At 36.4% G+C, this 12,833-nt stretch overlaps 1 protein-coding gene across 3 annotated transcripts in view; it reads left to right on the top strand.

The window, feature by feature from the left end:
• The window catches only part of DMD (dystrophin), a 2,245,117-nt gene that overhangs the window by 709,166 nt on the left and 1,523,118 nt on the right, over positions 1-12,833 (top strand). For all 3 annotated transcript variants that reach the window (XM_030933724.1, XM_030933725.1, XM_030933726.1), the window contains one exon: positions 11,440-11,563. In XM_030933724.1, coding sequence (XP_030789584.1) covers positions 11,440-11,563 — 124 coding nt within the window. The remainder of the gene's footprint in view (positions 1-11,439; positions 11,564-12,833) is intronic.

The following is a 12,833-nucleotide window of genomic DNA, read 5'->3' as shown; positions in this document are numbered from 1 at the left end:
GAAGACAGAGTCCTTTCTCATCTGTCGTACTGTTCCAGGTGCTGTGTAAACCACTGAAGAGTTTGTAGGCTTTTTATTATAACTGGGAATTAAAAACATCTTTCGATTTTATTTAATTTGATTGCTAGATGAATAGACTAATGTAAGAGGAATATCAAAGGCACAATATAAGCAAAGCTGATCTCAGTTTTGTGTCTTGAGTCAAAACATCTTTAATTAGAGAGGTAAGTAAACATATTTACAAGTAATTTTTTAAAAGCATTTGTATTGTAGACCCGGAAAATCTGAGACAGGTCTCAGTTAATTTGGTTGATTTTGCCTATTCCTAGTTACTCGGGAGGCTGAGGCACGGGAATTGCTTGAACCCCGGGGGCAGGGGTTGCAGTGAGCCAAGATGGTGCCACTGCACTCTAGCTTGGGTGATAGAGTGAGACTTTGTCACAAAAAAAAAAAAAAAAAAAAAAAAAAAAAAAAAAAAAAAAATTATTTTGCCACAGTGGAATTCTCGTGCCTGTGACACAGCCTCAGGAAGTCCTGAGGACATGTGCCCAAGGTGGTTGGGGTGCAGCTTGGTTTTACATATTTTAGGGAGGCATGAGACATCAATCAACTACATTTAAGAAATACATTGGTCCAGAAAGGCAGGACCACTGGGTGGGGGTGGGGGCTTCCAAGCTCCAGGTAAATTGAAACATTTTCTGGTTGACAGTTGGTTGAGTTTGTCTAAAGACCTGGGATCAATAGAAAATAATGTTTGGGTTGAAATAAGACATTGTAGGGACCAAAGATTTATCATGCAGATGAAGCTTTTAGCTAGCAGGTTTCAGAGAGAACAGGCTGTAAAATGTTTCTTATCAGACTTAAAGTCTGTGTTGATGTGAACGCCAGAGAGGTATAATGAGGCATGTCCGACCCCCACTTCCCTTCATGGCCTGAATCAGTCTTTCAGGTTAAATTTTAAGAGCCCTGGCTGAGGAGGAAGTCCCTTTGGAGGGGGAGTTAGACTTTTAGTTTTGGTTTACAGTATGTTTTTACTTCAAGACCAATTTGATAATAGCTTTTAAATTTTTACAATTTAAAGCAAGATGTCAATGAAGATCGAATAAATTAATTTACACAAGAAAACACCAAAAGATAAATATTAGGAATTAAAACCTGTGGTGCCTGATTTTCAGTTCAGTATATGTATGTATATGTATATATATGTGTGTGTATATGTGTGTGTGTGTGTGTATATATACGTACATATATATATCTTTTTTTTTTTTCTTTTTTTTGAGACTGAGTCTCGTTCTGTTGTCCAGGCTAGAATGCAGTGGCACAGTCTTGGCTCACTGCAACCTCTGCCTCCTCGGTTCAAGCAATTCTCCTGCCTCAGCCTCCCGAGTAGCTGGGATTATGGGCACCCACCGCCACAGCCGGTTATGTTTTGTATTTTTAGTAGAGACGGGGTTTCATCATGGTGGCCAGGCTGGTCCAGAACTCCTGATCTCAGGTGATCCGCCCGCCTCGGCCTCTCAAAGTGCTGGAATTACAGGCAGGAGCCACCATGCCTGGCCCTCAGCTCAGTATATTTTTAAACACACGTTTACTGTACATTTAAAGCACACTTAAACATACACACACAAACACGTATCACATATTACAAAATACAAGACAGTCATGTGGCCCTATCTTTCCCCCTTCCACAGAGGGAGGCACACTTTATACAAACGTGTATGTGGTGTGTGTGTGTGTATACAAACTATCTTGATTTGGAGAGGGAGCTATTTGTCTAAATATTAACTTGTTTTCTTTTGGTTAAACAGGATTTCCCCTTTAATAATATTCTGTAATTACAAAAATATAATAGTTACCATGTAGTCAATGCACCTCAAAGTCCTAAAAATATTTTTAGAACTAATAGGATTTGGCCAGGCGCGGTGGCTCACCTTAGCCTGTAATCCCAGCACTTTGGGAGGCCGAGGTGGGTGGATCACGAGGTCAGGAGATCGAGACCATCCTGGCTAACATGGTAAAACCCCTTCTCTACTAAAAACAGAAAAAATTAGCCTGGCGAGGTGGCGGGCGCCTGTAGTCCCAGCTACTCGGGAGACTGAGGCAGGAGAATGGCATGAACCCGGGAGGCGGAGTTTGCAGTGAGCCAAGAGGGCGCCACTGCACTCCAGCCTAGGCGACAGAGCGAGACTCCATCTCAAAAAAAAAAAAAAAAAAAAAAAAAATATAGGATTTATACTGAATTTCATTTGATATTTTTATAAGACCTATTTGATGCAAATTTAATTTGTATACTACTATTCGATTTTTTTTAAAGCAAATGCCATATGGAAACAAGCAGAGAGGGACAAGTTTTTCCAGAAGGAAAGTTGAAAGGGGAAGAGTAGAGAGAGGCTGATCCAGAAAACCTTCACAGACGACGTGTATCTTGAACTGAGTCTTGTAAGATGTTCATCTTCACGTGGTTGGGATTTAGGTCAGGAGAGCACCTGTAGAGTAATAGGGAATTAAAATGTCTTCTCACTTTCTAAAACTCTGAAGAAGAAAGGTGATTTTTAAAAATATAGCAAAGTTGGAAAATCTTACCTCCAAAATTATTTCTTCCTTAGTATCAACAAAAAATAATTATAGTTTTATTCCTATTAATATTAAAACTTGCTTCCTAGCTCATTAGAATATACATTAAGAGTTGGTTTGATAAGTGATCTGGTCTAGGCCTAGAGCCCTGGGGCCCTGCAATGGTTACTGTATTTCACAGGCATCAGCATTTTACTTTCAGGTTTCTAAGGATGAGGCTCATAAGTTTTTATAAAATTCTACACGCTAAGATGTTTAAATACGCAAAATGGCCATTCATAAACCTAGTTCACTAATCAAATTAGTTAAGTTTGGGAGCTTGGAGGACTTCCACTTTCAAAGTTTACACATTTGGGAATGATGAGTTCTAACTGGTATCTTGAAAGTGACTGAATTAAAATTTATGTAAATGTGTCATCTTAGTTTAATCGGTTATGTGACAGTCACTGTAAAGAAAATTAACAGAACACAGTCAGTGCCCATCAGGAGGCTCTTCTGACATAATGAGCACAGTTATGTAGCACTAATTCCATATAATGTTTTACTATTGACAATTCAAAATTGACAACTTCTTAAATGGCAAACATTTCTCTAGTTCTTTGAGATGTTTTTATGTGTTTTTGCCTTTAAATGTATTTTAAACATTTATATATACACACAGGCATCTCCCAGTATTTACCATAGGGGATGTAATTAATCTAATTTACATCGTTTTTATGGGACATTCAACTGGATGACGTTGAGTCTCTTTGTACAATACTGAGAAAAATTGTCACTGTCTGAATATTTGGTATTTATGCCCCATGCTTTTGATATTTTGAAACTTCCAAATAATGGAAGGTCTTTTTGAAAAACTGTCTTGGTTTAGTAATACACTTCTGCAAAGAAAAAAAAAAATCAAAGACTTACTTGCCCTGTACAATGGGACTTTACAGGTTTTAATTTCAGTGGTTTCTGATGAGTGTATTTGCAAAGGAGTAAAAATTGTCACTTTACTGCTGATCATAAATAATAAACTGAGGTTTTAAGATATACTTGAAGAATAGAGGACAGAATATTCATCAATAATTACAGAAATAATCATTTTGTGAACAGAGAATGAAGTTATTTTTTATTGGCTAAAGGAGATTTTAAGCTAGGTAAAGATAAACTGCATTTAAGGGATAGAGTCTGTGATAACATACAGAAGTATGTTAAGTACAGAGTTAAGTATGTGAGGAAGGTAAGTTAAGCACGAAGGAATATATTAATGGGCTGATCCCAAAGCTGTAGGGGCCCATTATGAGCAACTTATGATATATAAGTTCATTAACAGTGGTTTTATGTGAGTTGTTAAAGTGGGAAAAAAGAATTATTAGAAATGAGTAATTTTATGAAGAAGCAAAAAGACATGTACAGAATCCAAGATTGAATGTGGCATTGAAAATAAGTCTTTAGTGTTTTCCGTGAGGGTTTAATTAAAGGAGGTAACTGAGTTACATCTGAATGATACATTTCATTCCTGATTAAATACCCAGGCTCATGTAGTGGAAAGTATGATAGAAAATGCCATCTGCAAAGCCCTGGGAAGAGTAGATAGCACCCAATTTATAAGCATGAAGACATTTAAATCAGAGGAACCTGTTCATTTACCATACATCTCAGCAAAGATATCTGAAGATTTAGTAGCAGTGAAATACATGAAAACTACAAGACAAACCACAAAAAGTGATGAAGCGATAGTTGTTAAATTGATAAGGAATAAAATAAACATGCAACTGCTTCTTGGAAGTCAGGGTCTGAGTAGGATCCAGGAAGGAGACTGTGTTCATTGTGCATGGAAAATGTCACTGAACCTAAGCGTTGGATGTAGGCCATTGGCACTCAGGGAGAGTACTTGGGAGGCCTTTGAAACCCTGCCTGTGCTTCCTCTTCACCCTTCCATCCTCATTGCTGGCATGAAGAGATGAGGCTATCCACTGGCAGAATATTGGAGATAAAACATTGCTAGTAGCTGGCAGTTAACTCCCAGAACTTTAAGAGATGGTGGTACATGTTAAGTATCAGAGTATAGGCTGACTGCGCATTATGTTTGGACAAAAAGAGTTTTAGTAAGGAAATCAGAGATGTTTGAAGGAAGAAGTCCAAATGGAAGCAACATAAAATAAATATAAATCTAAGATTAGGTTAGGAAAAGGTCAGAGCTTGAATCATGTAAGAATTGGGTTCAGTTTCCACCTATTTCCCATGAAATCAAGATATCACAATAATGATAGAAAAAAAAGGGAAGAACTCCAACAGTTGAGAAGAGTCCAGACTCGTTAATATGTTTCTTTGTTCCATTTCAGAAAGGAAGTGTAACTTATTAACCTCTGTGCTTATGAATAGGTTATTTTCCTTAGTCGAAACATGCTCCTCACCACTGCCCTAGCAAAATTTGAAATTGCCTTTTTAAAAATCTGTAAATCAGAAAACGAGTGTAATCACTCTCCACATGGTCTTGGTATAAAAGGTAAGTTCACGCACTGTATGCAATCCCCTTCCAAATTTATAAAATCAGACGAAAAATTGAATGAGGAAAGCCCTTTCTGTAGAATTTCACATCCTGTTGTTTGAATTGATTTGAATTATCAGAACTACATGCCAACTGGTGTCCAGGCCTCCCTTAAAATCTTCACAGACAGAGAAGCAAACAGACAGTTACCATGGTGTTGATTCCACAAAGCCTTCATTGTGTGGAGATAACCAATATACTTGGCAGAGCCTCTAGGCTAGAAGCTGATTTAATCCTAATTTACAGAGAAGGTGTTTTTTGATTATCCTCTCAAAAAGACCAGTGTGAGCTGAGCCCCAGTTCTGTGTCTAAACCATTTTTATCTTGTCAAACAAATGCTTCATTAAACCAAATTATTTGATAATGTGGACTAATGCATTCTCGTCTCTGTTCTTTATGGAGTTAATAGCATGTCTGGCACATAGTAAGCACTTAGTATATACTTTATGAAGGGGAAAAAAGGGAGACATTGACTGTTTTAAAAGGAAACATAGAATTTTGCATTTTTCAGGAAAATACACCTCTAAAAGTGTTATAAGATTTTGAATGAAAATTACTTACTTTCAAACTAAAAAAAAAAAAAAAAAACTACTTTTTTCTGCAGTGAATTGGAGGTGGCGGTATAACAGTTACATCAACATGTTATAGGAGCAGAAAGGCTATGATCCCTTTCCTTCCTCCTTATACAGGTCATGGCAGACATTCCTATAACAAAAGATAGGTTAACAAAATAAAAGCATGAGATATTTATCTAATAAAAGTTTTAGGTGACATGGGAGCCTTCAGAAATGAAGACACAATGACCCAAAGGAAAACTGTCTATTTAGATTTGATAAAGAGTAGACAACCATGTAGGAATGTGATTGGACAAAAAGGGAATGATCTAATACTAATAGACTGGGGAAAACCAGCCAGGCCTGTCTGTATAGAATTCCTTCCTCTTAGACATGGGGTAGGACCCCACTTGAATGAGGGTCTTATGACCTACTATCAAACAGAGGTATGTCAGGTAATTTTTTATGGCTAGCTTCTGGAGAGAAAGATGGGGGAAATACAGAGTTATAATTCTGGTTTTTATGACTGGCGTTGGAGGAGAGGGTTTTTGGTTTCTATGACCTACCTTGAAGAAGAATTCTGGTTACTATGACTCACTTCAGGGAAGAATGTGGAGTTAAAGACAGGAGGGGAGGAGAACGTCAGAGAGAACTTGGTTCTGAGGCTGCTTCTGAGGCCTTCCAATGTTCTCTAGTTCAAACTTTCAGCATGCCAAAGTGCCATACTTTGGGGTATCATTTTCTGAGCCCCTACAGTGTGCAAACAAGAGCAATGTCAATTTTATGCCTAGTAGAAATCTTTCTCCAACATAGGCTTTAGCAAATTTCTTTCAGCCGTGATGTCAGCTTAGTACCTTGAGCCACGTTTGGGTTTCAGGGACCTCTAAGTAGAAGTGAGCAATCTTTCCTACAGATAGTCTAAATCAAAAGAGGGTGAGACTGGAGAGATTAAATTTAAAGCGTGAATTTGAAAGTGACTGGTGGATATTCCCATCTCACATTTATGAGTCAGAGGGTATCTGATGTATAATTGAGTCAGACAAATAAATTTCACCAAAGTGGCCCAAATGCATTATACTAACAACTAAGTTTTCAAAATATTTATGGAAGAGTCAGTGAAGGATTTTATTCCATTGGAGGAGGAACAAGAATAAAGAATAGCTCTGAATTACTTTAGAAAATATGAAGGGAAATTTCTTTCTATAAATTTGAATAAAAGACAAAGTAGAATATACAGTTAAGAGGTCTATGAAGGTCAGATTAGAAAGGATCACATTGAAATTTTGTTCTTATTCTAAGAAAAATGAGAAAGTCTTTGAGTGGTTTTACGAATGAAGGTAACATAATCAGGTGTGTTTTTACTACTGTATATTTCGAAGTAGCTAGAAGAGAATAATTTGAATGTATCTAGTATAGACAAACATTTAAGATGATGGATATCCCAAGTAACTGATGTGATCTTTACAAATTATATGGATGTGTTAAATTATCACATGTACCCTCAAACTAAGTACATCTTTTATGCATCAATTAAAAAAAGAAACGAAAATTTTCCCAGTAGTACGTAAAATAGAGGGTTCTGTAAATATTGCCCAGAGGCCAAGTGAAAAGCTATTGCAGCATTTTTGGTCACATTTAATGGCAACACAAATTTGGGTTCTGGCTATGGAGACAGGAAGAAGCATACATATTCAGGAGATAGAGAATGTGTGTGTGACAGATAGACTTTGCAATGCATTAAACATAGGAAGGAAGAGAGAGGGTTTTAGTTGGTTTGCTGTAACAAAATATCGTACACTGGGTAGCTTATAAAGCACAGAAATTTATGTCTCCCAGTTCTGGAGTTTGGGAAGTTTAATATCAAGGAACCAGCAGATTTAGTGTCTTGTAAGGGCAGGCTTCCTGGTTCACACATGGTACCCTCTCACTGTGCCCTCACATGGTGAAAGAGAACGCTGATCTCTTCAGATCATTTTAAGAGTACTCATTTCATGAGGGCTCTACCCTCTTGACCTAATCACCTCCCAAATACCTCATCTTTTAATACCATCACATTGGGAATTAGTCTTCAACATATGAACTTTTGTGGGGCACAAATTTCAGCCCATAGCAGAAATGAAGATAACAGATATGGGGGGTGGTGATGTTAATTACTGATCTGGAGAATACTGATAGAGTACTAGTTTGAGGGAGAAGATCAAACATTAAACCTTGGCATATAATGTTTAAGGAGATTTTGCAGCATGCAAGTGGAGACATCTAAAAGGCAGATGGTTTTATTGCTGTGGAATTCAGAAGAAGTGCCTGAATTAGAGATGCACGTATCAGAATCATTGATAAATAGATTGTAATTCAAGGCATGATCAAATCTAGTACATAATGATAGGGTGGAGGAGGATGGACCTGCAAAGAAAAAATTACCAATGGTCATAGAAGTAGAAGGCAAATTAGAATAGAGTGGCATCATGAAGCCAAAGGAAGAAAAATTTCAAAAGGATAGTGTGGTAAACAGTGTTAACTGTAGTTCCAGCTACTTGGGAGACTGAGGCAGGGGAATCCCTTGAACCAGGGAAGCAGAGGTTGCAGTGAGGCCAGATCACACCACTGCACTCCAGCCTGGTGACAGAGCGAGACTCCGTCTCAAATAAATATTAGAAAATGGATGGACTCAGATGCTCGAGCAAAAGTAAGAGAATAAAGTTCAAAATGTAGGTAGTGGGAATGATTTTAATTAAAAGAAGAGAAACTCGAATGTAAGAGAAGGGAATGAGAATGGTGGCTACACATGCAGGTCTGATGGTGTTTGGAAATAGGAAGTGAAAAAGTTCTACTCTGATAATTCTACTTGTTTCTATAAGGTAGAGAACAAGATCATCTGCTGAGAGAGCTGCAGAAAGAGGATGGGCCAGAGCTTTGAAAAAAGGTTTTAAATAATTCCTGTAGAGACTCAGAGCCCAACTTGGGGCGGGGGGGGGGGGGGGAAGTATGGCAGGATGCTAGGTTCATTTGAGGGTGTTGATTATTGCCTTAGTTTGGGTTGCCCCAAGAGTAGATCTGAAGAGAAGGATTTAGATGCAAGCAGTTTGTTTGGAAAGTGACCCCAGGAATCAAAGTAGGGAAGTGAGATAAGAAAAATAAAGCAGCCAATAAAGGATGGCACACATTTAGGGATCAGGTTATTGCTGGAAGGAACTGGAGCTCAATCATGCAGGGAACCCTTTGAGACACTGTGTGTATCATACTTCAGTATTGTCTAACTGAGGGGCAAGGGAGCTGGGATATTGATCCACCAATTCCAAGCTCTCACTGGTTAAGGGTCACCCCTGAAGTATTAACATTCCAGCACTCCTCTGTCCAATATATTGGCAAGTAGATGCTTGCAAATTGAGAGACACAGGAAATTTTATGTTGGGCCAAAGCAAAAATGAAAATGTTTTAAGACATTGTGATGATAAATATGCATAAATGATGCACTCGTTTGGGTAGGTAACCAAATGACCATAGTAGGAGAGTATTTATTCAAGGAGTTAACATCGCTGAAGAGAGCGAGAGAAAGATTTTTACAGCATGTAATTGTATTCTATATTTTAATCAACATTATGAATGAAGAAATAGAAATCTGATAAACTTGTGGATAAAAAATATAGGAAAGATAAAAATCATATATCACACAATAAAAATCCATAAACATTTATAATGCATACACAAATAACTTATTGACATTCAATGACATGGAATTTAGAGGAATCAAGATCCCTAGTCTCTTAATTTCAAGTTGGATAGCCTTGATAAATAACAACTCAATCTATATGCTATGAACCATCCCCTTTTTGATGTGGAAGGACATGATGGTGAACTAGATAAATTAAGTTTCTGATTCATGGTACTGAGGTCAATTAACTTAATTTCTCTGAAGCGCCATCTCATCCTATGGGCAGTTGGAATTGGTGATACCTAACCAAAGAATTTTGTAAGAATATAAAATGAGAATATGTTTTTGTAAGGGCTTTGTGTTCCATTAAGTTCTGTATCTGTTTAATTTTAAAACAATAGCCTGCAACTAATGTGAGAAATTCTAACAGGTTTATATGATTCAAAGTCCCGAAACTGGAGTTGAATAGACCAGGTCACAAGTTTCTGATAGTAATTAGGTTGTGACATAACTGGTTTAATGATAGTTTATGTGAAAACATTCTAGAAGTTTTAATTCAATTGAACTGCAATGTGGGTTGAAAGTCTAATATTGAAGTGAAAATATTTATTGAAATCATGGGCTGTATCAATGAAAGTATTATAAACTAAAAAGATAATTGTCTATTCTTCCCTATTTATACTACACACTACTGATATGTTTCCTTTAAGTACCAAACCTAAGGAAACTAAGATACCAACAAACCATAGAATATCCGCTGAAGTGACTAAGCATAGGGTAGGCTGACGATCAGGTATCTACTGATGAATTTAAAGAGCTGATTTCAAATATTTATAATTTTGTATCCTTTTGCCAATATCTTTCCAACTACTCTCTACCCCCACCAGCTCCTGGAAACGAACATTGTCTTCTGTTTCTTTGAGTTTGATTTTTTTTAGATTCCACATGTAAATGAGATCATGTCATATTTGAGACATGTCATATGTCTTTGAGATATGTCGTATGTATTTCAGACATGTAAATGAGATCATGTCATAACACCTGGCTTATTTCACTTAACATGATTTCCTCCAGGTTCATATATGTTGTTGCAAATGAAAGGATATTCGTATTCTTAAAGGCTTAATACTATTCCATTAGACACTTGGGTTGATTCCATATTTTGGCTCTTCTATACCTAAATCACCTGATTACAATGAATAGTTTATCCCTGGTGGCTCTGAAGATTTCTGCAAACAACAACAACAACAACAACAACAACAACAACAAAAATTGAAAATAACAGGATAGGCGATCTGATACTTATGGCAGCATAACCACTCACACCAAAATGTAGTGACTTAAAGCAGCACTTATTATTTCTCACAGTTCTTCAACTTGGGCAGTGCCCTTTGGGCATTTCTTTTCTCTATGTGGCATCAACTGGAGCACTCATTTGTCTGTCTTCAGCTGGCACTGAGATGGGTCACAGAGGGCTTTATTTGCATTCCTGGTGCCACATGCTGCTTCATGTGGCCTCTTCACATGGATAGATTAAGCTTCCTTAAAACATGATCTCCTCAAGGTCATTGTACTTCTTATATAATTGTTGCCTTCTCGGGATGTGTGCTCTAAAAAGTCAAGCTCTGACATGCAAGCACTTATCAAAACCTTACTTGCAATACTCTTACTGTTGTCCCATTTGCGATAGAAAGTCACGTGGCCAAACCCAGAGGCAATATGACTGGAGACTACAGAAGAGCATGTGGTTCAATGGTGACCACCAACAGGAATTTCTTTTTTCTTGTAAATACTTTCCAAAAACAAAAGGTTATCTTGGGAGGTAGTACTTTTTTAAATAGTGCAAACATTCAAGCAGAGGCTGGGTAATAGCTTACAGGAGATATTGTAGAAGTGATTTTTACATTGAGGTGATTAAAATGACCTCTGTGATCATAAGACTCTAGATCAAAGCTGACTCCAAATTTGAGTCTACCTAACGGGGAAAATAGTGGTGCTATTAATACTAATAGAGGCATCAAGCAGGAGTCTCAGATTGAGAAAAGAATGATAAATGCGGATAAATTGCTTTTTTTATATAGAAGAAAGAGATAAGAAATAATGACTTTTATTTTTTGCTGTCTTAGGTTGGATGTTGATATAACTGAACTTCACAGTTGGATTACTCGATCGGAAGCCGTGTTGCAGAGTCCTGAATTTGCAATCTATCGGAAGGAAGGCAACTTCTCAGACTTAAAAGAAAAAGTCAATGTAGGTTATGCATTAATTTTTATATGTGTACACATTTTGTGCTGCTTGTAAACTCCATGCTTTGTTTTCTGTGATTCTATTAGTTGATAGATTAATGCAATATGATAAAATTTTGAAGATGCAATATGATAAAATGTTAAATGATAAAATGTTTAAAGATAAAATAATATATCTTTAAAGTATATTTTAGATAGCAAGCAAAATCAAAGTTTAGCCTAGAGAAATCTTTCTGGATTCTTCTGTGACTGACTAGGGATGCCTTTCATAAACTTACCTTAACTTACATATTATTTAACTGTAAATTAACAATTTTATAACATGAATTCATGTTGATGTCTTTAATATATTGTTCAGTTACCTCAAGGCTAGGCCTTAGCAAGCTTGCAGAATTGTGTAGAGTAGAATAGTATAAAATAGAATAGAATAATATAGATACTATACTTAGAACCATGTTTATATGCTCACTATTATCAAAAAGTTATTCTTTATAGTCATCAATCCCTGTCATATATTATAAGGTATTTAAATTTCCCAGATATTTGTGTATTACCTTAACTAAAAGATGTCCAGCCTTTCTCAGTATTTACATGTGGTAACAGATGCTTTGTTGTTGTTATTCCCTTCTGAGATGGTATAATTTTGACCTTCACAAATAGGAAGTTTTGTTAATTTAATATAAGCTGCTTCATCTTTAGGGAAATTGTCAAAGTTTTAATTTTTCGACTTCAACAATTATAAAACATGCATCTTTGTATATGATCGGCAACAGTTTGTAAAAGAATTTGTAACAGGCAGAGTAAATACAATGCGCAAGCTAAAGAAACAGTGATTATGAATGAAAAGTAATTTTATCCATGGGAAGATCACATCTAAATGTGTACATTAGCTCTGCTTTTTCTTTCTAGAAAAAGAAATCCTGAAGTTCAAAATCTATTGTATTTTTACAAATACAACATTACCTCAGTTACAAGCTAATGTTTGCTGTTGGGGTTGGAACTTTCGGAGAAAAACAAAAAATATGTATATATTCTGGGAAAAAAAAATCTGTTTTTTAGGCTGCTTGAAAAAGGGGAGACAATTTCATCACCAGTTCTTCTTAGAGTTAACTATTTATAAATTGGAAAGTTATTTTAAATTACTTACTAACTTTATGAGACATATTGTTGTCAGCATTATAATAGACTAAACAGTTTCAAGAAATGAGAAATATGATTATATTGCTAATGTTTGAGTTTTAAAATTAAACTGAAAGATAATATATAATTGTAGA

Source organism: Rhinopithecus roxellana, chromosome 7 (assembly GCF_007565055.1).
Source record: "Rhinopithecus roxellana isolate Shanxi Qingling chromosome 7, ASM756505v1, whole genome shotgun sequence".
Taxonomy (NCBI): domain Eukaryota; kingdom Metazoa; phylum Chordata; class Mammalia; order Primates; family Cercopithecidae; genus Rhinopithecus; species Rhinopithecus roxellana.
The sequence above is the reverse complement of the archived record's forward strand: the minus strand, read 5'-3'. Positions and strand labels throughout refer to the sequence as shown.